The sequence below is a fragment of the Pogoniulus pusillus genome, chromosome Z, assembly GCF_015220805.1.
Source record: "Pogoniulus pusillus isolate bPogPus1 chromosome Z, bPogPus1.pri, whole genome shotgun sequence".
In the NCBI taxonomy this organism is placed as follows: domain Eukaryota; kingdom Metazoa; phylum Chordata; class Aves; order Piciformes; family Lybiidae; genus Pogoniulus; species Pogoniulus pusillus.
The window spans coordinates 78,472,672-78,499,419 of NC_087309.1; the positions used below are offsets into that span (position 1 = coordinate 78,472,672).

Here is a 26,748-nt window from a genome sequence, read left to right on the forward strand (position 1 = left end):
AAAATCAGCAAAAAGTAGATTAGAGTTTGTCTGAGGTTTTCTTGAGTTGTAAATATTTTTACTGAAATACATTTCCAGTATACACTATTGACAGGAAGATGAAATCAGATATTTTACTTTTGTGAAATATATTTTTGAGGTCTCCAATACAGGAAAAACAAACAAACCAACAAACAAACCCAAAACAAAACACCCTCCTCCCGAACAATTGCCTCCCCTCCAAACAAACAAGTTGACACGTCAATGGAGAATGTAGGTAAGGAGACTAATTCTTCAGCTGATGCCTATTGCACCTTCATGTAAATGGACTGGTTTCTGGAGAGCTATTATGTTTGATCTTTCGAGAACCTTGCATATTGAAAACGATGTTAAAACTTTGTAACCTTATACTGCATGTTATCCTACTCTATAAACTTTGTTGGTATGTTAGGAGAAAAACAAGAGATAATATAGCTCCTTAATAGCAACTGCAAATATCTTCAGGGAGAAGAAATCTGCATAACTAAACTTTTCTGTTCTTATTCTCATTTGCCAAACTGTTAACATTTTGCTTTGTCACCATAAAGGCTTTACATCGGCAAATAAAATCAAGCATACATAGTTTGCTCTGTTTTCTAGAGCATTCCTTTCAAATGTGGATGATCACATTTAAGAGATAAAGGTGTACTGTTAGGCACATTTTGCTGCCTTGCACATTATGCTCTTAGCTACCGTACACTTTGGTCCTGTCTTCAGATCATGTGTCACTGTGGCTGTATCACGCAACTACTGTGTTTTGTTCTTGAGCTCTAGCCTGACTAAAGTGGGCTTCCTCTTTCAACAGGATCCTGTTGACATAGTTTCAGTGTTTGCAAACGACAATAAAGCAAATGCTTCTCTAGAAGCAAAGATCATTACCAGCCTCTAACAGTTGAAAACAATTAAAAAAAAAAAAGAAAACCAGCTTGACCAAGTTCTAAAAGAAGTGAATTTCTCCTCATTGCAAAAGTTTTGCTTTACATCAGTTGTTCAAGTCACATCCCTTATGTTATTCTTTTTCATCTCTACTGCTGCTTCTAAACCAGACGCTCTTTTCCACTAGTATTTGGATAACCAGTGCGCTTCAATAAAATGAATTTGTAGACTGTACAAGCAAAGCTGGCAGTTTACATGCAAAAAATTCACGTATATGGGTATGTGACAGTTTTCTCAAATGGGAGTTGTGGCATCACCTGTAGGTGTGGGTTTTTCTTTTTTTTTTTTTTGTTTGTTTGTTTTGGTGGTATGCTTTGCACACCAACTCATCTTTGAGCTAAAAGTTTGGATGGTTAAGCACTCAGACATTAGGAGAAGTCAGAATTGACATTGCCTGTGTAGTTTTATAGACACATAACCAGCTGTCTGTTGTTGGCTGGCCACTTACAGTTGGCAGCAGATAATAACACAGTCCTGTGAAGTGTCCATTTGGGAAACAGATGCTGAATCCTCTGACTCACTTGCTTTTAGCTGATAAATATTTCTATTATGGTTCCCTTTTGCCCTCATCAGCGCAGGTATAATATATCCTCCAGACAGTTGATAACAAAATCTGAGTATGCTGCAGGTATGACTTACAGATTTAGTTCTGAGAATGAGACTTGCTTTTGGGATGTACTAGTTTCTCTTTCTGCATGCTATAAAGTTAATTCTCGTAGAGGAGTAATCCCCAGTATCGAGATTTTTCAAGATCAAAGCAAGTGGCATTAGTACATCCTTCTCATAGGTCTCAATGTAAATGCTCTTAGCAAAAATGTAAGCAGCAGATGAGCTAAGTCCACAAATCAACTAATGGTGTTATTTGTAATATTGCAATCAATTAGAATGGTAGCTTACATCAGCATTATTCAGTGCCCAGGCTGTCTGTATGCTGAAAATGTAGACATGTTACAAGCATGCTACTTATCTTATGTTCCATAACCAGTTTAGCAATTAATGTATCCCACTGATTCTGCATTGTTGAGTATAAGGTTGAAAATGGGTATTATAAAATGCTCCATCACGTACTAAGATAGCTTGGACAAATATTTTGAAAATCACCTGGATAGTGCTCTTTCAAAAGTAATCTTGGATCTGCTTCTAAGAATCTTTGTACTAGAGAAAATCAGAGCAGATCACCCATTTTTAATTTCCTAATACGAAGTTCCTTCTTTAGGACCTCTGTATCACTTTCCCCCCATCTCTCAAATGTAGTTGAAATGCTAATATATTTTCATTAAGTGAGACTCACTGTTCCTTATACTAGTAAAGTAATTATTTGTCTGTACTTGAGGAAAGTTAAACTCATAGAACAAAAATTAGCTCTAGACATAGAGTATTAGCTAGAGCAGAGATTTATTTTAAAGTGAATTCACAGTGAATTCTGAGGAAATGTATTTTGTTTATGCAGATCCATAATTGTTTGTGGATCATCAATTCTTACTAGTTATTTTCCACTTACAGTTTTCTAACAATATCGTATCAGTAACTTAATGGAAATCTGATTTACCACATTGCAAGTAGGATTAGTATCAAGCCTTTATGCTAGAAGAATACATACTCAGACTGTCTTTCTGAATCTACATGTTCTCTTGGTAACTTGAATACTGGTCTAGCCATGCCTTTCCATGGTGGTTATCTTCTGGTTGTGGACAAAGGTTGGCAACTGCAATGAGCTCCACCTATGTGACAATATCCTTGAGGTTCAGTGGTTCTTGCATTCTCTTTTGCATACCAACCAAATATTTGTGACTCAAGTGTTTACTTCCTTGTGTGGTGCATGTCTGCCAGCTGGGAATAGTAATGAAGTAGTATTTGCATTTAGCAAAGAAAAGGTCTAATGAGAGGCTAGTTTCATAATCTGATATTATGAATGGAATCAGACAGGCTTTTCTTTTCTCTTTATAAAAAGTATGCAGAACCCAGTTAGGTTGCCACAGCAGTGAGGTCTCCTGAACCCTCCTGCATTTGCAAAACTCTTGGGACTCCACAGGACAAGAATGGCATACTGTGCCACAAGTAATTGAGCTTCCTGAGTTTTTGGAACTGTTTGACAGTTTTGCAAGCAAACCCACCAAAAGGGGGACTTCAGATTCTTGAATAGAGTGTTTGAATCAGTTGCCTAGGAGAAAATGATGTAGAGTTGATGAAAAACTTAATTGAGATCCTTTGTACATCCAAACATGTGTCTTCTAAACTAAATTAGTTCTTCAGAGAAATAGCACTGCTATTACAGCAGAGTCAAAACTGTGGCAGAATAATGCCATGAATATTCATAGGAACTTTTCAATTAATTCACTTTAACTCTGTTTTTCTCCTCTTAGTGTTTACTTTCAGCTCCTAACTAATGAATGTTTATTCTCCAGTGAATCAGTGATTATAAGATGATTTTCAGAAAATGTTCAGGAAAATTAAATTTTTGAGTTGGCGATACCATCATTGGCAAAGGAAAGGTGGTGATGTTCACTTCAATATAGGGCAGGACTGTGCTTGTCAGTGCTGCTTCACCCAAGCAGAGGATTTGGATGCATACTTATTACAAACAACTTTAAAGCCATATGGACACAACAACTAAATAAATGAGTGGTGGTAAAATTCTTTACTTGAAAATCATGACCTTCTTGCAGATATATATATATATATGTGTGTGTGTGTGTGTGTGTGTGTGTGTGTGTTTTTTCCCCAGGGAAAGAAGTAAATTAATTACTGTATTTATATGCATTCTTCCAGTTTTATCATCCAACACGCCTTGTATTTTCACAGGAAGCAAACTTCCATTTGTTATTTCCAAGTACTAGTGACAGTGAGGTATTTATTTGCTCCAAGGGGTCAAGTAGAATTGTTGCATTGAATGGACCACTGCTTATTGAAATTCAAGAGATTTTTTTTTCCTAGAAAAATTGTGAATTCTATGTCCAGTCAGATAATGCAGGTGGTCCTAAGATACACTGGTTTTGGAATTAGGTACAAACTTTCTCAAAGATGGACGAGATTTGGATCCAAGATTTTGGGTTGGCTCATGACAGATGGAACTACAAAGCTGGAAAAGAATCAGAATTGAAACTTCTCAGAGCTTTGACTACTTTTAGTTCTGGCTGATGTCTAGCATGTAAATTCCTAATTAGAAATAGTATAATGAGCAATGGTTGTAAGTTTGCTATTTATTTCCTTCAAACACTTCTTTTTCTTCCTCTCCCAAAAATCAATGAAGTTTGAAGCATTGTTGTGCTGCAAAAGGCAAAAGACTGGATATACTCCAAATGTCAGTCTTCATTGAGCAATTTATCAGCAGGCTGCCAGCTTTTGTGTGGCAGCAGAAGATTACAAAAGTACACAAGGGAATGAGGGAATAATGCAAATGTAAAGCTTGTGCAAATTTCACTTTCCAACCCTATCTAATTTGTAAATGAAGTAAACTATCACACCAATTAATTTTTTTTAGTTACACAAATAAAATGTATTGTACAATAGAGAATTCTAAAACAACACATTATAGCAAAGTGAGCCTACATTTACAAATTGTAAATATGATTATAAGATACAAAGAAACAATCTCAACAAAGAAAAACGAGTCAGAAAAACTGATAGAAGAATGGAACCTTCTCCCACTCTTTTGAAGTCATGTCTGAATTTATTTCAGTTCCTGAAGAAGAATATCCTGATGTTTTAAACTGCCATTAATAGGAAGGAAAGGTTTATTTATGTATTTATATAATAATAGCAAACATTTAACCTCAAAATTTCTAAAAGTTATGAAGGAAATGGATCATAATCTGAAACAGTGCCTTATGTATTGCACTGCTTTCAACCTATCATGGAGAAGTTTGCAGGACACTTCCTTCAGCCTGGGAAAAACATCAAGGACTTTTGCTTCACAGGGGCAAGTGTTTCCCTTGGTTTCTGCTGTATCTGTGAAGCTGGAACTGGTCAGTTGTGACAAGGTACAAAGTACTCATACATTAGTACAAAGACAAAGACAGATCTAGACTGCGGAGTAAGAGAGTAGCAAGTTGTATCTGTTAACCTAGACATCTTTTTCCCTCCAATAAGACTCTGTGTCTATTTTCGCTATGAATTCAGGGTTCTCCCATACAATGACATCTATGACATTTCAGCTAAACTATATCCCCTATGCATATAATTTTCAATTCTGTGCAGGTGGGAAACACAATACTAATAAAATTTGCAGTTGGTATTTGTTCTTTTATTTTGCTGCAAAAAATGTACAATGCTGAAGCCGGAGGAGTGAAAGACCACTCCAAACAGTTAGACAGTTATCCCATTACCAGCCTTGAGGCATTTCAGACATTTTGTTTTTTAACTGCCATAAATTGACAAATACAGAAGATGGATCACAATGCAGTGTACACCTAGTGGGAAAACAAAACAAGACATGAAATGATCCTTTTCAAATATCGAAGGGCAGGTAGCAAAGCAGGTAGCTTAGCAGGTAGCTAAGCTTCTGCATGTGTAAATTTGAGAACAGCTGAAATTTGAGACAGAAGCATCAAAGAAAGAACAGCTATGGTCCAGCATATCTTCTAAATAGAATTAGATGTTTTCAGGTAGCTAAGAGTTAAGTAGCACTACTTCTAGTTTAGTTCAGAATTAATAGAAAACAATTGAAATGCATCCCTCTTTTAAATGAAATGTGGAAGAAAAAAAGTGGACAATGTCTTCTGTACATAAAAAAAGTTATTCCTATTGTGTTGTATTCTTCATGCATAGGAAGCGAATTTGGAAGTTATAAAGTAATTAAAATCTGAAAATTTTACATCTGGTTTTATTGAGCAAAGTTCGGGATAGCACCTCATCCAAATTATTCAGTCCAAACATTACCAAGGCACAGTGATATAAAACACATAACAGAATGACTGGTGTGTTAAGTGCTGCATTAGAAATTGGAGCTTAAATTATCTGAATCTATGAGCTGATTTTTGCCTCTTTCAAGTTCAAGGAATTTGATGACATAATTTAAACAAAGACGTGCACATCCAAATGGAATACCAATTGACTAAAACAATTTGATAAGAAAGGCCTTAGAAACTGTAGTTTCAGTTACTGTTATGTATATATTGGAGATTTTTGATGAATAGAATAGTCAGAAAATTACTTTCAAGTAAATTTATTTGCAGTATATTTGTAACAACACCAGGATTCTTACAGAAAAGGATTCTGCATGACTAAAGGAAGAATTAATTGTGGTTGTGTACTAATTTATAATTTGAGTATTTTTTGTCTTCCTAGTGAAATTCAGTACAAATTTTCAAAGAGTAATGCGGTAACTTATGAAGTTAAGTCACTTGAAATGAATAAATTAAAAAAGGCACCCGAACAATGATTTGTGTGTATCCTACTTTAAATGTTTCTGTTCCTTGTGATGGACTGTGTTGTTTATTGGTGTGTGCATAATGCACTGAATATTTTCTTTTAAATCCTCCAACTGGGAAAAAGAAATAATATAGGAGACATCAAGTAGACTGAATGCCTCAGATAGGTTTCAGATTTAGAACAAAATGATTAAATGATTGCATTAGCAGTTAAAAATGAATATATGGTGACAGATAGCTGCAATGCTCTTCAAAATTAAACAGCTCCTATGAGGGTTTGGCAAATTGCTGTTCTACATAAAAATAATTAAAGTGTTGAGGTTGGGCTGTGATTTTTTTCTCCCCTGTATTTAGAAACATTGTAGAATTAAATATGAATTCAGTGATTTCTATTTACTTGTTCTTATTTAATTTACAGGAATTCCCAGATTCTCTGAAAGAACAAATCTATCTAAAAGAATGGCATGTGAACAATACATTGATACAAACCATTCCAACCTACATTGCATTATTTCAAGATCTGAGAGTACTAGAGTTGTCAAAAAATCAAATCAACCATCTCCCAGTGGAAATTGGTAAGTTGGTAAAGATACTTAGCTAATTATGCCATTTAATTGTGTTGCACAGAAATGAGAATATTATTAATTTACTGATAATCGTCTTCTTGCTTGTTTCCAGTGAACAATCCCCTCTAAAATTTTATGGCTCTCTTCCTGTAATTACACTTGCTGAATTGTATGCAGTATCAATTATGCAGTATAGCTCAAACCAGAGGTGAAAATGGACACATTTTTGTTATCTGGCTGGCTAAATATGTATTATCGTAGAGTTATTTCTGGGAACAGGCAGTGGTTTGTGTTCCTTACAGCTTAAGAAAAATATAAGTATTACAGAATTGTAAACCTCACACAAGGCGAATTAAAATATAAGAGAATGGCAGAAAAATAGAAATGAGTTCAGAAATTTTTAGAAAAGTGGGTATATCCAACATGATGTCAGGTTCTTCAGAGAGGCAAATTCTTAATTCTTCTATATTTTGGCATTTACTACTTTGAACTATGTAATAACAAGAATGTCAGTGTGCAGTTCAGCATTTTTTGATCATGCTCTGAATAAACCTGGTCTGAAAGATTGCAATGGTTTGAGAGGGATTTACTGCTCTTACAAGGCAGGGTGTTGCTGTAACTGGTGTTATATTTTATCTGTGAGAGCTGAAGAATCTGGGACCACTACAAGACACATACGTTTTAGTCCATGTATCCAGGTATACAGATAATACAGAATCAGAGTTGTTTGGGTTAGAAGAGACCTCAAAGATTGTCTAGTTCTAATCTCCCTGCCATAGGCAGGGACATTTTCTGCTGGATCAGATTACCGAGAACCACATCCAGCCTGGCCTTAAAAAATTCCAAGGATGGGGCTTCCACCACCTCTCTTGGCAACCTGTTTCAGTGTCTCACCACCTTCATGGTGAAGAACTTCCTAACATCCAATCTGATTGGATGTGGCACTTGATGCCATGGTCTAGCCTTGAGCTCTGTGGTAAAGGGTTGGACTTGATGATCTGTGAGGTCTCTTCCAACCCTGATGATACTGTGATACTGAATCTACTGGCTTCAAGGTTTTCTCCATTCCCCCTATTCCTGTCACTATCTGACAACCTGAAAAGTCCCTCACCAGCTTTCCTGTAGGTTGCCTTCAGATACTAGAAAGCCACAATATGGTCTCCTCAGAGCCTTCTCTTCTCCAAACTGAAAAACACCCATCTCTCTCAGTCTGTCTCCATTGGAGAGGAGCTCCAGTTCTCTGATCCTTGTGGCCCTTCTCTGGACACATTCAGCATATCCATGTCTCTCCTGTAATAGAAGCTCCAGAACTGGACATAGTACTCAAGGTGGGAGTCTCGCCAGAGTGGAGTACAGGGGGAGAATCACCTCCCTCAACCTGCTGGCCACACTTCTCTTGATGCAGCCCAGGATATGATCGGTTTTCTGGGTTGCAAGTACATACTGGTGGCTCAAGTAGCCATTGTCATCTGCCAGTCCTCCCAGGTCCTTTTCTTCAAAGCTACTCTCAAGCCAGCCATGGCCCAACCTATATTGATTCTTGGGATTGCCTCAACCCAGATGCAGGACTTTGCACTTGGTCTAGTTGAACCTTGTGAGCATGTCTTGGGCTCCCCTCTCCAGCCTGTCAAAGTCCCTCTGGATGGCACCCATTCACTTCTCAGCCTTTCTTTTAAAATACATTACAGCATCACAGAATCACAGAATTAACCAGGGTGGAAAAGACCTCTAAGATCCTTGAGTCCAACCTATCACCTAACCCTTCTAATTAACTAAAGCATGGCACTAAGTGCTTCACCCAGCCTCCTCTTAAACTCCTCTAGGGATGGTGACTCCACCACTTCCCCAGGCCGCCCATTCCAATGGGCAGTCACTCTATCCATGAAGAACTTCTTCCTAATGTCCAGCCTAAACCTGTCCAGGCACAGTTGGAGACTGTGTCTTCTTGTTCTGTCACTGGGTGCCTGGGAGAAGAGACCAACCCCCACCTGGATACAATCTCCTTTCAGGTAGTTGTAGAGAGCAATAAGGTCGCCCCTGAGCTTCCTCTTCTCTAGGCTGAACAACCCCAGCTCCCTCAGCTGCTCCTGACAGGGCTATGCTCCAGCTCCCTCACCAGCCTTGTTACTCTTCTCTGGACACATTCAAGCACCTCAACATCTTTCCCACATTGCGGAGCTCAGAACTGGACACAGTACTCAAGGTGAGGACTAACCAGTTCTGTGTACAGGGGCAGAATGACTTCCCTGGTCCTGCTGGCCACACTATTCCTCATACAGGCCAGGATGCCATTGGCCTTCTTGGCTACCTGGGCACACTGCTGGCTCATGTTTAGTCATGTGTCAACCAGAGCCCCCAGGTCCCTCTCTTGAGTTACCTTCTTCTCTTTCCAAAGGTGATACACCCTCTTTTTTCCCTTAATTCCTTCACAAGTCCCATGCCCATCCAGGCTGGTTGCCTTTCCTTCCGGCTCTGCTGTTGGCACACCAGGACAGCCGTACCTGTGCCTTCAAGATTTCTTTCTTGAAATAGGTCCAACCTTCCTTTTGCTTTTAAGGCTTTTTTTCCCTAAGGTACCCTTTGAGTTAGTTCTTTGAATAAGCCAAAGTCTGCCCTCTGGAAGTCCAGTGTGGCTGTTTTGTTGATGCCCCTTCTAGCTTCACTGAACATTGAAAACTTTATTATTTTGTGGGCACTGCAGCCCAGACAGCTTCCAACCACCACATCTCCCACCAGCCCTTCTCTATTCATAAACAGTAGGTCAAACACAGCCTCACACCTTGGAGGCTGACACACTAGATGTGTCAAGAAGTTATCCTCTCTAAAAACCTTCTAGACTGCCCTCTCTCTGCTGTGTTAAGTTCCCATCAGATATCTGGCAGGTTGAAGTCACCTACAAGAATAAAGGCTGGCAATATTGAGACATCTTGTTGAGATACTGCAAAGTGTCTAGAGAAGGAGGATGAAGCTGATAGGAGGCCTGGAACAAAAGCCCTGTGAGAGGCCGAGTGTCATGGTGGGGATTTCTCTATTCCTCCTCTGTTAGGGGGAGGAGAGAAATTAATTTGAGGATGTATTAATTATTTATAAAATTATTTATTAAAATTAATATTTACAAATTTGTACCACCCCCAACCACCATGAAATCAAGTTCTTTTGTGCAAGTTTATGAAAACAGGTGGGATATATTTACAGGGATTTGATTATTAAATGGAAATATCAAATTATCAACAACTACAGACAGAGAGAAAGATTCCCTTAGGCTTAATGCCTCTTAACAACTATGCTGTCTGCCCAGCAAGGGCTGAAACTGTGTCTGCTCTTAAGACAGAGGTAACTTATATTACAAAGGAATTAAAGCTTGCTTAAATGTGTTCCTCTTAAGTATTAATTATTAATCATCCTCCTGGGATTGTGTCACAGAGTGTGCCCAGTATTCGGGTCTTGGTGAGGCTGGAATCTGTCCCGGCTTTCAGGTGAATGATAAGTGTTCCCAGTCTCTGGGGTAAACAGGGTTTCTCTGACCTTCTCTCCTGGTGTGAAGTGGTCTCTGTCTTGGTGCTGCTGATTCTTCTGGATGCTGTGTCCAGGGATGATCAGCTGGCAGGATTTCCAGATGCAGGAGGAGGATTTGTCATCTGTACAGCTAGCAGGCTGTGTTTGTAGGTTTGCAGACTATCTGGAAAGGGTCTGCTGAGCCTAGAATTTTCCAAGCTTACAGGACAGCTGGCAAGCAGGGTCTATGCCGGGCTGCAGGGAGACTTGAGCTCCGTAGATAAATACAAGATAGCAAGCCAGTATGTACGGCTGCTCTAGGCTTAAGCAGGGGGCTCTCGGCTCCCCATACATGTATGCAATGCAGGTGTGTATGTGCTCTGCTTCTCAAAGGGTTCGCAGACAGCTTAACTGCACCTTGAGATCAGTGCAAGAGGTCTGAGCCTCAGTAATGTTTGCAAGTGAGTAAGGCCTGACTCTGTGTCTAGGCCATGCAAGCAGGTCTATGCTGCTGTGTGGATCAGAGAGCTGAGCTTGGTCCTCTGAACGCTCTGAACGCTCTGAATATGTGGTGCTCCTTTGCACTCCTCTTCATAGACTCTGAGCCGAGATTTGTGGCTCATTCAGACATCTAAAGTGACCAATCAGGCTGGCAGTAAGCCAAACCTTACCTTAATAGGCAGTAGCTGTTTGCCTGGACCCTCCCAATAGGGGATTACCTGGGCAGACCCCAGGGGTACATGGACTGGGCGTGTGTGTGTTACACAACCTGTTTACTGCCATAGGTCCCTGTCAGAAAAACGTATCCAGGCATGTAGAGGCATAGGGAGGCCTCAGTTTTGGGGCTGCTGCCCCTCCACCACACTGAGGGAGCTGGGATTGTTTAGCCTGGAGTAGAGGAGGATCAGGGGTGACCTCATTGCTGTCTACCACCACCTGAAGGGAGGCTGTATCCAGATGGGGGTTGGGCTCTTCCACCAGGCAAACAGCAACAGGACAAGGGGACAGAGTCTTAAGTTGTGCCAGGAGATGCATAGGCTGGATATTAGGAGCAAGTTCTTCCCAGAGGGAGTGATTTGCCATTGGAATGGGCTGCCCAGGGAGGTAATGGATTCACCTTCCCTGGAGGTGTTCAAGGAAAGGCTAGATGGGGCACTTAGTGTTGTGGTCTAGTTGATTGGATGGAGCTGGGTGCTAGGTTGGTCTGGATGATCTTGAGGTCTCTTCCAACCTGGTTGATTCTATGATTCTGTGATCTTAAGCTTCCCCATGATTGGTATTCCTTACGTACATTCAGAGCCTTCCTCTACAGTTACTAAAGGTTTAACTAGTAAAAAGAGGAAGACAGAGAGCATCCTAAAACACAGAAATCAGTGATAGAGTTTTCTACTCTTTTCTATTATTTTCCTATTCCATTAGTAGAATAACACTAATACTTTTGATTTATTTACTAACATTATGTTTCACACAAAATTTCCCAGTGACATCAAGAAATATTTTGTAGTTCAAACCTGGCAACTAAATGCATTCACAAATCATAAACAAGACAGAAGCAGGAGATAATGAGCATAAAAAAACCTACATTAAGCATTTTATCAGCACTCAGATTGATCAGAGTTTAATGGGAAACACCTTCTCCCACGTGGTGTGTGAGAAAGGGGAAAGGATACAGTTCTCTTCCAGAGGCTATCCTAAATCATTAAGCATGAAGTTTTAAGGGGTCACTGCTTAACAACTGAGGCAGGTACTGGCTAAGCAAGTGTTTTATTTCTTGTAATAATACTGATAATTAATGAAAATTATTCCCACAAGAAAGTGATTATGAATGCTGATAAATGCTCTTTCCAGAATAAAGGCACAAATCAAACCTTTCTAGCATAGTCAGTCCATTCTTGGGAAATAAAGAAAAAAGTTTCAGTGCTTCTAGTAGCAAATCCCATTCTTTTACTTGAGAAAAAAAAGATGTGATTTTTCCCCCCTCATCACCAGCTTTCATATTTTTCTTGTTTATTTACTTTTACTGGAAGGTTCAGTGAATATTAGAAAGCCATTTGTTGTGATTCCTGTCTCAGACAATGCTATTACACTCACCATTCTCCTCCTCAAGGTGAGCTCTTGTTCAGAAGTTGTTTTTTTTTTTTTTTTTTTTCCCAAGATTTATTAAATGAAAGAGGGCATGATTGTGCTAAACACTTGTCTGGAGGTACCTGGATTTGAATCTTTCCTTTTGAGACTCTGCATAACTAAATTGGCAAAGTTGGTTAGACATAAATGCTATTTATACAGTAATTCTACATCACAGTGGTAATTCTAGCTTATCCAGACAAAGACACAGGTTTGTCAATGTAGTGTAAAAAGAAATACCAAAAAAAGCTACTCCAGAATTGTGTAAGTGAATTTGTTCAGTACATTTTGCCAAGCCTGCTTAATGATTCTCAGTCTTAGTGAGTGTCCTTTGTTGATAAATCACCTGTTAGTAATGCAGTGAAACTGTCCTTGTAATGGCATAAATTACAGAGAAGTTTTTACCTGAGTTTGTATAATGCTCTTTTTGTTGGCAAGTAAGGTGACACATTTGCAAATGGGTATGCCTTTATTTCATGTACTGTAGATCCATACAGATATAGTCACTAATATGTATTGGACACATTCATTAATTTAATAATACATTATTGAGAAACATCTTGGATATTGAGAAGTTTTTAGATGTTGTTTCAAAATGCAAGCTTGCATAGTTCAATCATCTGGCTACTAAATTAGCAGGTGTAAAATAATCAATGTGGGTTTGGTTTGGGAACTCTAAGCAAAGAGTTAAGACTCGGTGCTAAATCAGAAGGTAAGGTCTCTGGAAAGGTTAAATACTAAGACATTCATCATTTTGTGTTCTGTTCAGAAAACAGCATCAAGGAGATAAAATATCACTGCTAAAATGTACTTGAGATTAAGGACAGATGGTTGAACTTGGCAGTTTCAGGCACGCTGTTGAGTATTTGATCTTTAGAGGCAATGAAGAAACAGCCCAGCTGAAGCTAAACTAGTGAGCCATACTTGGACTAGTCTTGATTAGTATCCACTTGCAAGAGTGCTATAAAGGTGTGAGAGAACAAGAGATTATAAGAATATTTCCAGTGAAAATCTGTATTGCTGGAATCTGAATTAAAATATATGCAGAAACTGAAGTTCATGTTCCAGTTCTAATTAATTTAAAGAGGAATGTGCTGCTCTGAATCTGAGAAAAGAAGGCTTGAAGGCATTCTTAGATAGTTTAAATCACACTCCTAACTGCAATCACATACGCACATGAACAGATCAAATCTGGATCAAAAGACAGATGTGAATACTTTTGATTTGATACTTTTGTGGAATAGCAGGTATTTTCAAAGGTAGGCAAAATTGGAAAAAAAACCTGTAAAATGGAGTTGTCTGTCTCAAAGCTGTCAGGCTTAGTTTTCCCAAGAATAACAGGAAAAACACATGAGAAGAAGTATAGCTGAGAGGTTTACTTTGGCAATGGCTTATGTGTGAGTTTGCAGTTCTGGCTCTGACTGTGTGGCTGCAGTGTAATAGTTCTGTAACAGCTGGTGCCAGTATATTAGTTATTGCTGCAAAGGAAATATTCAATAGAATATGTTTGCATATTCCCACAGGAAGCAGTGTGCTGCATTTTCATGTGATCTCAAATTTTTTGTGCTACAATGGGGTACTGAGGCTGTTATCAGGACTTTTTTGTCCCACAAACTACTAAAAGAGTATCTCAAGGAGTTGCTAAAAATATCTGTGTAACTTATTGTCTCACATTTTTGATATGCCAAATATTTAAGAGGAATAATAACAGTATTTTGATACATATTTGAACAAGACGCTTTGGAGATTTTTTTTTTTTTGTCTCTGTACTTCACAGTATAACTTTTCATTTGTGCATACTGTTAATCCAATTTCCTAGAACTCATAGGGGAAAACTAGAAGTAATACAGGCTTAAATAACCATAGATACCTGAAATAGCTTTTCCAATTAATAAGAATCCCAGCGTGCTTATGTGTGAATTTCCAGGAAGAAAACATATTTTCAGTTTATTCCAGTTTTGTTCTGAGGAGTTGTCAACTCACTGCCATTTATTCAGTATTGAATGTCATGAATCCAACAGCTCAGTCTTGTGTACAACTGAGTGAAATTTTATGCATGTTCACCATTTGAAGAGGAAGTATTAAACACCCCTAATGCAAGGTGACTTTTTTTAGTAGGATGCCAGTGCTTTAAAACTAGCTGCTCATACTGAACAGATGTTAAGGTCTTCAAAATTTAATCATTGGCTAATGCATTAACAAAGTACAAAACTGTGCTTCTTGTTTGATCACAGTTAGAGAAGAGAGAATCTTTTTTATTAATCTTCATAAGCTATCAAAAAATTGTACTGAAATGTAAAAAAAACCCCAAGCCACAATTGTTTTTACAAATTGCAACATCATTGGATCTTGCAAACATTGATACATTAGTAAGCTGAACTTCTGGAAGTATTTCAAATAGTGCCATTGAGTACTGAGCTTAAGTTGCAAACACTGCCATGGAAAATACTCATTACATGAATTATCTTTGAAAAAATGTTCCTAATGAGTTTGTCATATTAATTTATGTAACAGCATTATATATATATATCAATCTTAGAACACAAAGACCACATTGTTATTAGCAAAATGGTGAGGCATCTGGAGCAGAAGCCCTGTGGGGAGTGCTGAGGGAGCTGGATTTGTTTAGCCTGCAGAAGAGGAGGCTCAGGGGAGACCTTATTTCTCTTTACATCTACCATGATGTGAGGTTGTAGCCAGGCTGGGGTTGTTCTCTTCTCCCAGGCAACCAGTGACAGAATGAGGGGACACAGTCTCCAGTCGTGTCAGGGCAGGTTTAGGCTGGATGTTAGGAAGAAGTTCTTCACAGAAAGAGTGATTGCCCATTGAAATGGGCTGCCCAGAGAGTCCCTGTCCCTGGAAGCATTTAAAAAGAGACTGTGGCACTTGGTGCCATGATTTAGTTGACTAGATAAGTTGGGTGATAGATTTGACTTGATGATCAAAGGTATTTTCCAATCTGATGATTCTGTGATTCTGTGAAAATCTGTGATTTATGTCTCAGCCTTCACTTGTGCAACATTGAAGGCTGTGCATGCCATTCTGTATACAATGGCAAAATATTATTCAAGGAGATGTTTTTTTAATTTTGAAGAATACAACAATACGTTTTCTACCCATTCCAAACAGTTTACTACATGTTTGTTTGTGATCATCAGAAGTATTTTCCAGCCCAGCAACAGCATATATTTTGCTTTGCCCTTGGGAGACAGACCTGTTTTTTTTTTTTTTTTTTTTTTTTTGGATCCTCGGGGAGATGAGAGCCCATACTTCAGCTTATCTGTTTACATAAAAAAAGGATGTTGCATATTTATCTATAGAATTTCTGAGCTACCAAAATACCTTCAGTTCAGCCCTTGGCATTCTTTAACTGATTTTATTTTCATCTTGTTCAGTAGACTCTCACCCTACATTTTTCCCCAACATGTATCTCTCTTTTCCATTCAGCCTACCAGAACTTTGTCATAGTTTTATACCTCTATTTTGCTGCAAAAAAATAGTTCCCTCTGCTCCTTACATTGTACTAATAATTTTCTGAGATCATAAGCTTTGTCTTTTTTCTGTTTTGTGGTAATCACATGCAATTTCTCTCAGCAGTTGAAATTTTACTAGACCAGAGTTAGTCTGTTACTGCATGATAGCTTTTATAAAATCTAGTGGTAAAACACAGTTTCCCAACTATTTTACACAAAAGGATTTCAGGGAGTCTACATCCCTGCTTTAATTGGTTGCTTTGAGCAGAAGTGAACTTGATAAATGAGTGGATGTTTTAATTGTTACTTGTAAACTTGACCATCAGTATCTCCTTTCAGATAAATCAAAGGCAGTATCACTAGCCGAGCAAACTGGAAATAAGTGATTATTTTTCTTGGCCTGTAAGAAGATGCAATTAGATCACTGTAGATCAATGCAAAAAATTGCTTTTTCTTTTACTCTAGTGTAAGCAACTGAGTCTGAATTTGCACTAAATGAGATTCTTAGATGATAAAAGCTCTCTGTAACTTCCTAGCCTTGTAAGGGGTGCTGATGTAGGCTTGTTTAAATGTTGAAGCTGCATTACCATTATTAATATACTACATTGCTCATCAGAAATTATAGAGATTAATTATTGGTTTAGTTTTTTAAATAATAAATTAAAAAAAAAAAAACCCTGGGAGTAAACACTATCTTAGGCAGCAGCTATGGCATTGCATCTCCCACTTAAAAATAAAATATTCTTGTGAGACTGCCAGGGAAGTCATGGATTTCATTACCACTTTTGCTGCTTTTCTTTGGAAAATACAGAGATACAAACTCCCCAATTTGCATTTTTAAATAGGATAAAAAATTCAATGTCATTAAGAACAATCTGTAGCGGGAATGATTTTATTATGAATACTGTAATCTGAGAAAATGTGTTTGAGTATTATTTGAATGTATAGGTGGCAGATATGGCAGTCAAATTCTGCTCTACACTTAGGCAGCAGTGAAGAGATTTTTGCCTTATATATCCTTTCCTAAGGCTGTCTCAACAGTTGCACTGCATGCTTATTAAGTCTGGGGGGTGACTGCACACCATACCCAAGAGAATGGACAACCTTTGCATTAAGTTTGTATAAGTAATCTCCTAAATACAGATTACAGAATAGTGAATGTTGTTTGTACCACCGTGCTGCCAACCTCAGAATCACCAAATCACAAGATATTAGAGGCTGGAAGAGACCCTGAAAGATCATCTAGTCCAACCTCATTGCCAGAGCAGCGTCACTTAGAGTTGATCACATAAGAATGCATCCAGGCAGGTTTTTAATATCTCCAGTGAAGGAGACTCCACAACCTCTCTGGGCAGCCTGTTCCAATGCTACCACTCTCACAGTAAAAAAGTTTTTCCTTATGTTTAAATGAAACCTCCTATGTTCCACTTTGCACCTGCTGCCTGTGGTAGTTATAGGTGTTACCTGTCCACCATTCCTCCAGGGATTCACTCAGACTAAACTCAACAGGCTGAGTTTTGTCCTATCATTGCACATTACTGAGAAGAGCTTGACTCCATCCTCCTGACACTTGTCCTTCACATATTTATAAATATGAATGATGTCACCTATCATCCTTCTCTTCTCCAAGCTAACGAGACCCAGCTACCTAAGCCTTTCCTCATAAGGAAGATGATCCATTCCCTTAATCATCTTTGTTGCTCTTTCAAGCAGTTCCCTAATGTTCTTGAGATGAGAGGCCCAAAACTGATCACAATATTCCAGATGTGGCCTTATGCCAGAGTAGATGGGGAAGAGAACATCTTTCATCCTATTAGTTACTCTCCTTACCTGCCACACCCCTTCTAATACACCCAAGGATGCCATTGCCATTCTTGGGCACAAGGACATATTGTTGGTTCATGGTCATTCTGTAATTGACTAGGACCCTCAGCTCCCTTTTACCTGTGCTATTGTGCAACAGATCAGTCCTCAACCTATACCGACACATGGGTTTGCTCTTTCCAAGATGCAAGAATCTACACTTGCCCTTGTTGCATTTTGTTCAGTTTCTTCTTCCCAACCCTGCAGCCTGTCTAAGTCTCATTCAATGGCAGCACAGCCTTCCAGTGTGTCAGCCACTCAACTCAGTTTTGTGTCATTAGCAAACTTGCTGACAGTCCGCTCTATGCCCACATCCAGGTAGCGGATGAATATTTTTACTAGCACTCATCCCAGCACTGACACCTAAGGGACCCCACTACAGAAAGGCCTCCAACTATACTCTGTCCCATTGACCACAACTCTCTGACTTCTTCCCTTCAACCAGTTTACAATTCACCTCACTATCTGATCATCTAGACTGCAGTTCCTCATTTTAGCTGCAAGGACTCTGTGGGAGATGGTGTCCCACCTTAAGGAAGATGGGGAAGGGGGTCAATCAGTACTGAAGTAGCAAAGCAGCAGCAGCAGCCAAAACAATAGTGAGGGAAGATAGCAGCGGGTGCAGCAGAAGCAGCAAAAGCAGCAAGGGCCAGATACAAACTGTGCTTCCAGACATAAAGCTTTTGATTCATCCCTAAAGCTGTGGTCATCCAGATTCAGGGAAAGTTATTTCAGAGGAGAACAGATGGAAAGGAAGTCTATTAGGGCCATTCAAGGACAGAAATTTTGATTTGTGAGAGATTAGAAGAACTGGGTCATTCATGTTAGTAAAATAAATTCTCAAATATATTCACTTATGAAAACACCAGAAAAGTCAACATAAGGGAAGGACAGAATAAGAAAAAAAAAAGAAAAAAAGATTATATGAAGTGGTGAGGTAAGGGTCAATCTAGAAAGTTCTAGTGAGTCTTATGTATCTTATGGTTCTAGAGGTAGGCTTGACTACTGCTCAGTTCTCAGTGCCATAATCCACTGGAGAGTGTAGAAGTAAAAAACCAAACTGTTACACAGAATTACAGGCAGATCTTGATGGACTATACATCGTAACAATGGTTATGACTTTTTTTGAATCAACCCGGAGTGAAGCAGAGGGTTGGAAACACTTGACTATTCAATTCATGACACCTGGACTGAGCAAGCATGCCCCTTCTCACTTAAATCCAAGGGGAGAGGGGCCAAAGAGTTGAGGGTTATATACAGAAAAAAAAAAAGAGTGAACTTGTTGAGACATGTTTGCAGAAAGAAAAAACATGCAAGTCATGCAAAAACTCAGTTTCACTAAGCAGTTTCAATGGCATACATGTCAGCCAATCAGAATGAAGTGTGTGAAGGTGAAATGGTGATATAATATTATACTTTGAAACGTGAAACACTGCTAAGAAGTGGCACTGTTTCATTGGTTCTCAGTGGGACTTGTGCCCTAGCGGTGCATTGAGGTAGTGCACATTTGGCTTTGTAACAAAGTTGGCCACGCCCACTGACAAAGTCAACACTTGACTCTGTTATACCAGTCAAAGGCCAGGTAGGGAAATGGGTATGTTTTTTTAAGAATCAACCTGGAGCAAAGTAGAGGGTTGGAAACACTTGACCATGTGTCGCAGAGGGCAGGAACTGATATGTGGCCGAGTCGAGAATTTATCAAAAATAGATATTTTTTATTTTCCCAAAAACCCGCCCCCACAACTATATATACAAAGATTAATTTCATTTAATAAACAGGTTCAGTTGCATGAGAATTAAATCTACAAGGATACCATCAATAATCTGACTATATTTGGAAGTCAGAAGTTGGAAAAGGACTCAGCTATTAATTAATAGCGGTTTCTTACTAAATTAAGCTAAGCCAAATAACTCACTCAGGCTGGCTCGTGCGGTCTGTCCTTCTCTTCCTTTCTAGCGGCTGCAGGAGTCGTTAAGGGTCGTTAAGGGTCGTTAGGCACACAAAAGTGTGCCTAACAGGAAAGTGAATCCTTGGTCTCTCTGCAGTCCAGGCACAGGGGAGTGTGTGAGCTCAGGCAGACACATACGTCCAGGCACGGGCAAACTCCAAAGTGGGAACCCCAAAGGCGGGAAGACCCCCAATATTTATAACCTTCGCTAGACAAAGGGCAGAGTTACCACACCTTAGGCGCGAAAGCACACGGCCAATCCCAGCCTGGCTCCAGTGCGGGAACTCACAGGGCAGTCGCCCCCCCCTTCACGGGGCAGTCCTCCCCCCCTTCACGGCTGCAGGGGAGGCGAGGGGGGGGGAAACCAGGCGACTTTTCCCCTTTCCCCCCGAAGTCCGGGCAGGAGAGGAATTTAGGGGTACAGGACTCCAGGACATCCCACTCCGGTGATAATGAGCATCTTTGTCTAGAACTTGAGTGACAGGTGATCCCCCTTCAATTTAGTAACCTATTAATATATATACATAGCTTAGCCTTTTCCAACATTAACAATATATATAACACATTAATCGCCTCAACAATATTTAACAATACTTAACAAGGCTTAACAATAGCCCAAACAGTATTAATAAAGCTACACAGTCAATTGAAGATTGCTCTGTTCCTGGTAGAGCAACCAAGTTCATGGCAGAGCCTTAGATGCTCTGAGTCCATGGCTGGAGGTCACAGTCCGTGGGTCCTGATGCCATCATCCACTGGCCACCCCGGTGATATGACTCCGTCTCTCATGTAGCTGGCTCTCCCTTTCCCAGGTGCTGGTCAGGTGGTCAGGAACTGGTCCTCTGCCTCAACCTTAACCTGTAAGGAGACAAAACCTGCCTTGGCCTCTAAAGGCCAGGCTTGACAATTAATAATTGGGGACGATCCACCGTGCACTGATCCGGTGACCTTTTGTACTGGGGCAGGTGGTCAGTGACCACGTGGCTCACCTAGGCAGCAGGTCTTTATTCTGGGGGCTTCTGTAGCTCTCCCCATGACTGCTGACCATTAAAAGCTGCAGAGCCACTATTACACTAATTCAGTGTTTTGCCTCCCGTGTGGGAGATGAGAAAGGGTTAACCTTTCTGTCTGGGGACGAGCTGCAGTTCCCAGCGGGGGGGCTGCCACTTCTGGGCGAGCCGCTCCGGGAGCCACCGCTGCCCCTGGGCTTCTCGCGGCTGCCTCTGGATTTTGCAGCCGATTTCTGAAGGCACCGCACTAGATTCTTCAGCTGCCAGTCTGCCAGCTGCCTTAAAACAGTTTTTGGTATCCCTAAAGTCAGGGCTTGTCTGTACCAACTGCTCTTCTTTTCTCTGGGTCTCCAGTTACTCTGTTGGTCTCTGCCCCTTCCCCTCAGGGAGAAACCTGCAGAATCCGTTCCCCTGGGGCAGCAGTCCTGCACTGGCCGGACTTGCCTGTGCAGAGTCCTGGGATTTTCTGGGGGAGAAGCAAGAGACTGTCTCTCCCCAGCCCCTTTTCCTTCAGGAGACCCAAACCCAAACTGCAACCCGTAGGCATTTAAGTCAGTTAACAGTTCAGCCCAAGTCATTACATGCTCTTTAGCATCGTTTTCTGCATTTTTTTTTTGCAATCACACGTTCAATTTTCTCAACATTCTTCATTAGTTGGATTTGCAGAGTTGCTGGCAAACCCTTCATAATAGGGTGAAGTCTCTCCGGGTCCACAGGGGCATAAAACGGGCAATCGTAATGTCCCTTATCATAGATAGCCTGGACACAGGCAAGTCTGCGGAGAGCAGTGATGAGCTCAGAGGAGCTGGTGACCCTTAGTTCCGTCGGCTCCCCATGGTAGGCTGGGCGGACGCTGCTTGCCTAGTAGCCTGGAGAAGAGGAGGCTCAGGGGTGATCTTATTACTGTCTACAACTACCTGAAGGGGCATTGTAGCCAGGTGGGGGGTGGCCTCTTCTCCCAGGCAACCAGCAATAGAACAAGGGGACACAGTCTCAAGTTGTGCCAGGGTAGGCAAAGGCTGGATATTAGGAAGAAGTTCTTCCCAGAGAGAGTGATTTGCCATTGGAATGGGCTGCCCAGGGAGGTGGTGGAGGCACCGTCCCTGAGGGTCTTCAAGAAAAGACTGGATGAGGCACTTAGTGCCATGGTTTAGTTGATTGGTTAGGGCTGGGTGATAGGTTGGACTGGATGATCTTGGAGGTCTCTTCCAACCTGGTTGATTCCATGATTCTATGATTCTATTCGGGCGGTGAGGCTGTGTGTCCCCTCGGGTTCACGTGTCAGGAACACATCATCCCCCCAGTCTCCAGCCGCTTCCTGCGACTCTAGAAGAACCCGGTCCCCACCGGCTCGGGACACTCGATACACATAGTCAGCGATTGAGTCCCCAGGATCTCTCGCATATTTGACTTGTAAGTCACTGAGCTGTGTGTCTGTGAACTGCTTTTTGATCACGGTGGTCCCTGCAGCGCCTTTCCTGCCCTTCACGGACTGAGTCCTTATCACAGGCAGCACGTGCTTCTGCACCATGGCGCCCTCCTCACCGGAGCTCTCTTCTCCGCTAGCCACGGGGAGTCCGGTCGGGCTCTGCACTTTCTGAGTGGCTTTGAGGCTTTCTGCAGCACAGAGGCACATGCAGAGGAATTCTCTGAGTCTCTAGCAGAGTCTTTTGTGCCTGGTTTCGGGGAACTCCTCTCCCCCGAAGAGCCCCTCGGGGCATTCTCTGCCTTTTTCCCCGATTCCCGCGAATCACTCAATTCAAATTCAGACACGGAGACTGAAGAGGTAGTGTCTGAAGGCGTTACAAGCCTTTCTTTCATCCAGGCAGTCAGTGCCGCGGTCAGGCTCTTTGTCTGCGCCAGCATGTTCTCCCAGATACTTTGGCTCTTAGTTTTTCTGCTAATAAATCCTTTCCCAAGACCTGAATTCTTTTTTCATAGTTTTCAAATTCGGCCAGAGTCTGGGTCACGACTGACCCCAGAACAACAGAGAAATGCTCCATTGGAGACTCAGGAACCACAGGGTCTGAGCGCTCAGCTAATTTATCCAGGATTTTCTCCGGATTTTTACAATTTTGCTGAGCCCAAATTAAATCAAGTCCTGTGATTAGGCATCCCTTTTCATGTAGAAATTCTATGATTGAACTACTCTGCATACACTGCGCCATAATGTTGCAGAGGGCAGGAACTGATATGTGGCCGAGTCGAGAATTTATCAAAAATAGATATTTTTTATTTTCCCAAAAACCCGCCCCCACAACTATATATACAAAGATTAATTTCATTTAATAAACAGGTTCAGTTGCATGAGAATTAAATCTACAAGGATACCATCAATAATCTGACTATATTTGGAAGTCAGAAGTTGGAAAAGGACTCAGCTATTAATTAATAGCGGTTTCTTACTAAATTAAGCTAAGCCAAATAACTCACTCAGGCTGGCTCGTGCGGTCTGTCCTTCTCTTCCTTTCTAGCGGCTGCAGGAGTCGTTAAGGGTCGTTAAGGGTCGTTAGGCACACAAAAGTGTGCCTAACAGGAAAGTGAATCCTTGGTCTCTCTGCAGTCCAGGCACAGGGGAGTGTGTGAGCTCAGGCAGACACATACGTCCAGGCACGGGCAAAATCCAAAGCGGGAACCCCAAAGGCAGGAAGACCCCCAATATTTATAACCTTCGCTAGACAAAGGGCAGAGTTACCACACCTTAGGCGCGAAAGCGCACGGCCAATCCCAGCCTGGCTCCAGTGCAGGAACTCACGGGGCAGTCGCCACCCCCTTCACGGGGCAGTCCTCCCCCCCTTCACGGCTGCAGGGCAGGCGAGGGGGGGGGAAACCAGGCGGCTTTTCCCCTTTCCCCCCGAAGTCCGGGCAGGAGAGGAATTTAGGGGTACAGGACTCCAGGACACCATGTGACTCATGACACCTTGACTGACCAAGTACACCCCTCCTCACTTAGATCCAAGGGGGGAGAGATCAAGGAGTATAGGGGTTATATACTGAAAAAAAATGAGTGAACATGTTGAGACGTGTTTGGACAAAGAAAAAACATGCAAGTTATACAAGAACTCAGTTTCACTAAGCAGTCTAAGCAGCTGACCTTGTCTCCATCATTCTGCCTAGAAAGGTTCTTGAGTTTTTATGATTTTTTTCTTTTGTATGCAGCAGAGATACATCATATGAGCAGAATCAGAGAAGAAGGTGGTCAGAGTGTTGGTGACACTAGATTTTTCACTTCAAAGATACCTTGTCCATATTCTCCAGCTACTGAGGGGAAAGGGAGGTACAAATTCCTGTGGCTGAAAATTTTGCAAATAGATGTGTTGTAGTTTAACACTTACAGACTGCTAAGATTCCTGCAGCTTGCTTAGCCTCTGGCAGCTTGCCTGTTCAGAAGAAAGCAGAAGGATGGGGAGAGAATTGGAAGAGCAAAAGTGAAAAAACTTGTCTGGCATACTGAAGACAGTTTGCTAAGTGAGGAAACACAAACAAGTGAAGAAATAAAAAAGTGATGCAAAAGACCAATGCCCAATTGCTCAGTCAGCCTCTGAGCAATATTGAGAATAACTTTCTTCCATTTCTTGTTGCCTCCAGTTTCAGTGGTGATCATAGTATTATATGTTATAGTATATTTCTTTGGTCAACTCAGGTTCAGTATCAGGCCTGTTCCCTCACACTCTATTGGCTGTCCCTAGCTGACTCACTGCAGGGGTGGAGTGAGAAACAGGAGCTGCATGACCCTATACAGTGCTACGTTTTGCAAGACAGCAATGCTTTCACCATTGCTGAACACATTGGTATGTTGCAAAACATAGCACTACATAGGCTGCAATGGAGCAAACTAACTCCATTGCAGATAGAGCCAGTACAATAAGCCTTTGCTGAAAGAAAAGACCAAACATTTTAGTATATAGTTCCTTTTTCATTCCAGTGAGATTTGGTCTCCTACATTGATGGATTATTTGAATGAGGAAATAACTTGTGATTCACTGATTCTTCACAAATAAGGTTGTTCACACATTTACACCATTATGTCACTTTTATCACTCTTGCACCATCTCAAATGACCTCTGTGTGACAGTAATGTATGCCAAAATAATGCCTGTTTTAATTTTTTTTTCCCTCTGCTATTCCCTCTTCACAGTGAATAGAAAAGACAAGAATTCCTTCCTAAAAGGACAGTTGAATTTTGAAGCACTACCTCAGTTTCTGGCAGAATGAAAACTGGGAGGAAGCTGAGTAGAAGCTTCTGTATTTTTCTCTGTTGCCATCTGTAGAGGTTAATATAATGAAGATCTTACCATATGTGCCTTGTCTGCCACCCATGAGAAAAATACAGGTGCTCCACAATGAGAGTGACTGAGCACTGGAACAGGCTGCCCAGAGAGGTTGTTGAGTTTCCTTCTACAGAGACTTTCAAAACCTGCCTGGATACATTCCTGTATGAACTACCCTAGTGAACCTACCTTTATGTCAAGGAGGTTGGACTTGATGATCTGTCGTGGAGGGGTATTCTGCCAGCCTACGCCAATTTTGGTGGAGGGGAGAATTAATTGGGGTGATATAACCTTATATAAAAATATATATTTATTGAACTCAATATTCTGAACTCTTGCCACCCCAACCACTGAATATTAATATTAATATGTTCTACATGGTTATGAAAACATTCTAGGATAAAATACGTACAGTGACATTAATTAACTAGCAAACATCCAAACTATAAACAGAGAGAGGAGTTTTCCCCATGGCAAATACCGTTTGGGGTCTATATGCTATCTGCCCAGCAGAGTGGGCTGGAAACTGATTCTGCTCTATGGCAGAGGCAACTTTTATTTACAGAGGTATTAAGCTTTTACTCACAATTCTTATTAATTATCAATCACCCTCCGGCGCTGTGTCACAGCCTATGCCAGTGTCCAAACTTCAGGGGATCTCTGCCCATGGACTTTGAGGCTGGAGTCCTCCCGGCTTCAGGGGAAAGGATGAATCTTCCTGGTTTGTGGGGAAATGATGGTCTCTGATCTGATTCTCCTGGTGAAGGATGCAATCTCTACCTTGGTGCTGCTGGCTTCTTCTGGATACTCTGTCCAGGGACTCTTAGGCAGGCAGGATCTCAGGTGCAGGAGGAGGAAGTTGTGCAGTCTCAGCATGATTCTCATGTGGCTAGCAGACTGATAGCGTGTGTGTACAGACAATTCAGAGTCTACTTCCTGGTTATCTTAGCGGCAGTGGTGCTTACCAGTCAATGACAGGCAGCAGGCATGCAGGATGTGCACGGCTGCTGGGAGTCTGAGCTCCGTAGGTAAAGGCAGGCAGCACAGCATCTGGTCCTGATAACATAGGAGACTATAGGCTCCACATATATATATATATATATAGGCAGGCTTAAATGAGCTCTGCAACTAAAGTATGCAGGCAGGTAGCTGCAAGTCAGAGCACAAGGGTCTGAGCTGCAAGTGAGGCTCCGAGTGTGAGCAATGACATCCAAGCAGGAATCTGAGCACTTTGTTTACCTGTGCACCCCTATTTATTGAATGTAGGCCGAGATTAATGGCTCCTTGGCCACTAGAATAACCAATCAGGTTGGCAGTCAGCCAAACCTTACCATAGTAGGCAAATGCCACTTGCCTGGACTTTCCCCACATATGGGGATCATGTGGGCTTACACCAGGGAGACACAAGCTGGGTGTGTGGGGCCTTACACAGCCTGTTTACAACCAGTGGTCCTGGCAGAAAAACATGTCCAGGCAGGGAGAGGCATAAATAAGCCACTTTTTGGGCCTACAGGCTCTCCACGACATGATCTCTGGAAGTCTCTTTCGACCTCTAAGGTCTTGTGATTCTGTAAGAGAGACTATGGGGTTTACTTAAAATGCTGTGTGGTTTGATAACTGCCTGTATTGGTCATTGAACTGCACACTCTTTCCCTTGACAGACAGGGACAACTC

At 41.2% G+C, this 26,748-nt stretch overlaps 1 protein-coding gene across 1 annotated transcript in view; it reads left to right on the top strand.

Annotated features, from left to right (window-relative positions):
* The window catches only part of LRRC2 (leucine rich repeat containing 2), an 82,496-nt gene that overhangs the window by 12,598 nt on the left and 43,150 nt on the right, over positions 1 to 26,748 (top strand). Inside the window, exon 3 of the mRNA XM_064140385.1 lies at positions 6,742 to 6,898. Within this exon, the coding sequence (XP_063996455.1) occupies positions 6,742 to 6,898 (157 nt within the window). The remainder of the gene's footprint in view (positions 1 to 6,741; positions 6,899 to 26,748) is intronic.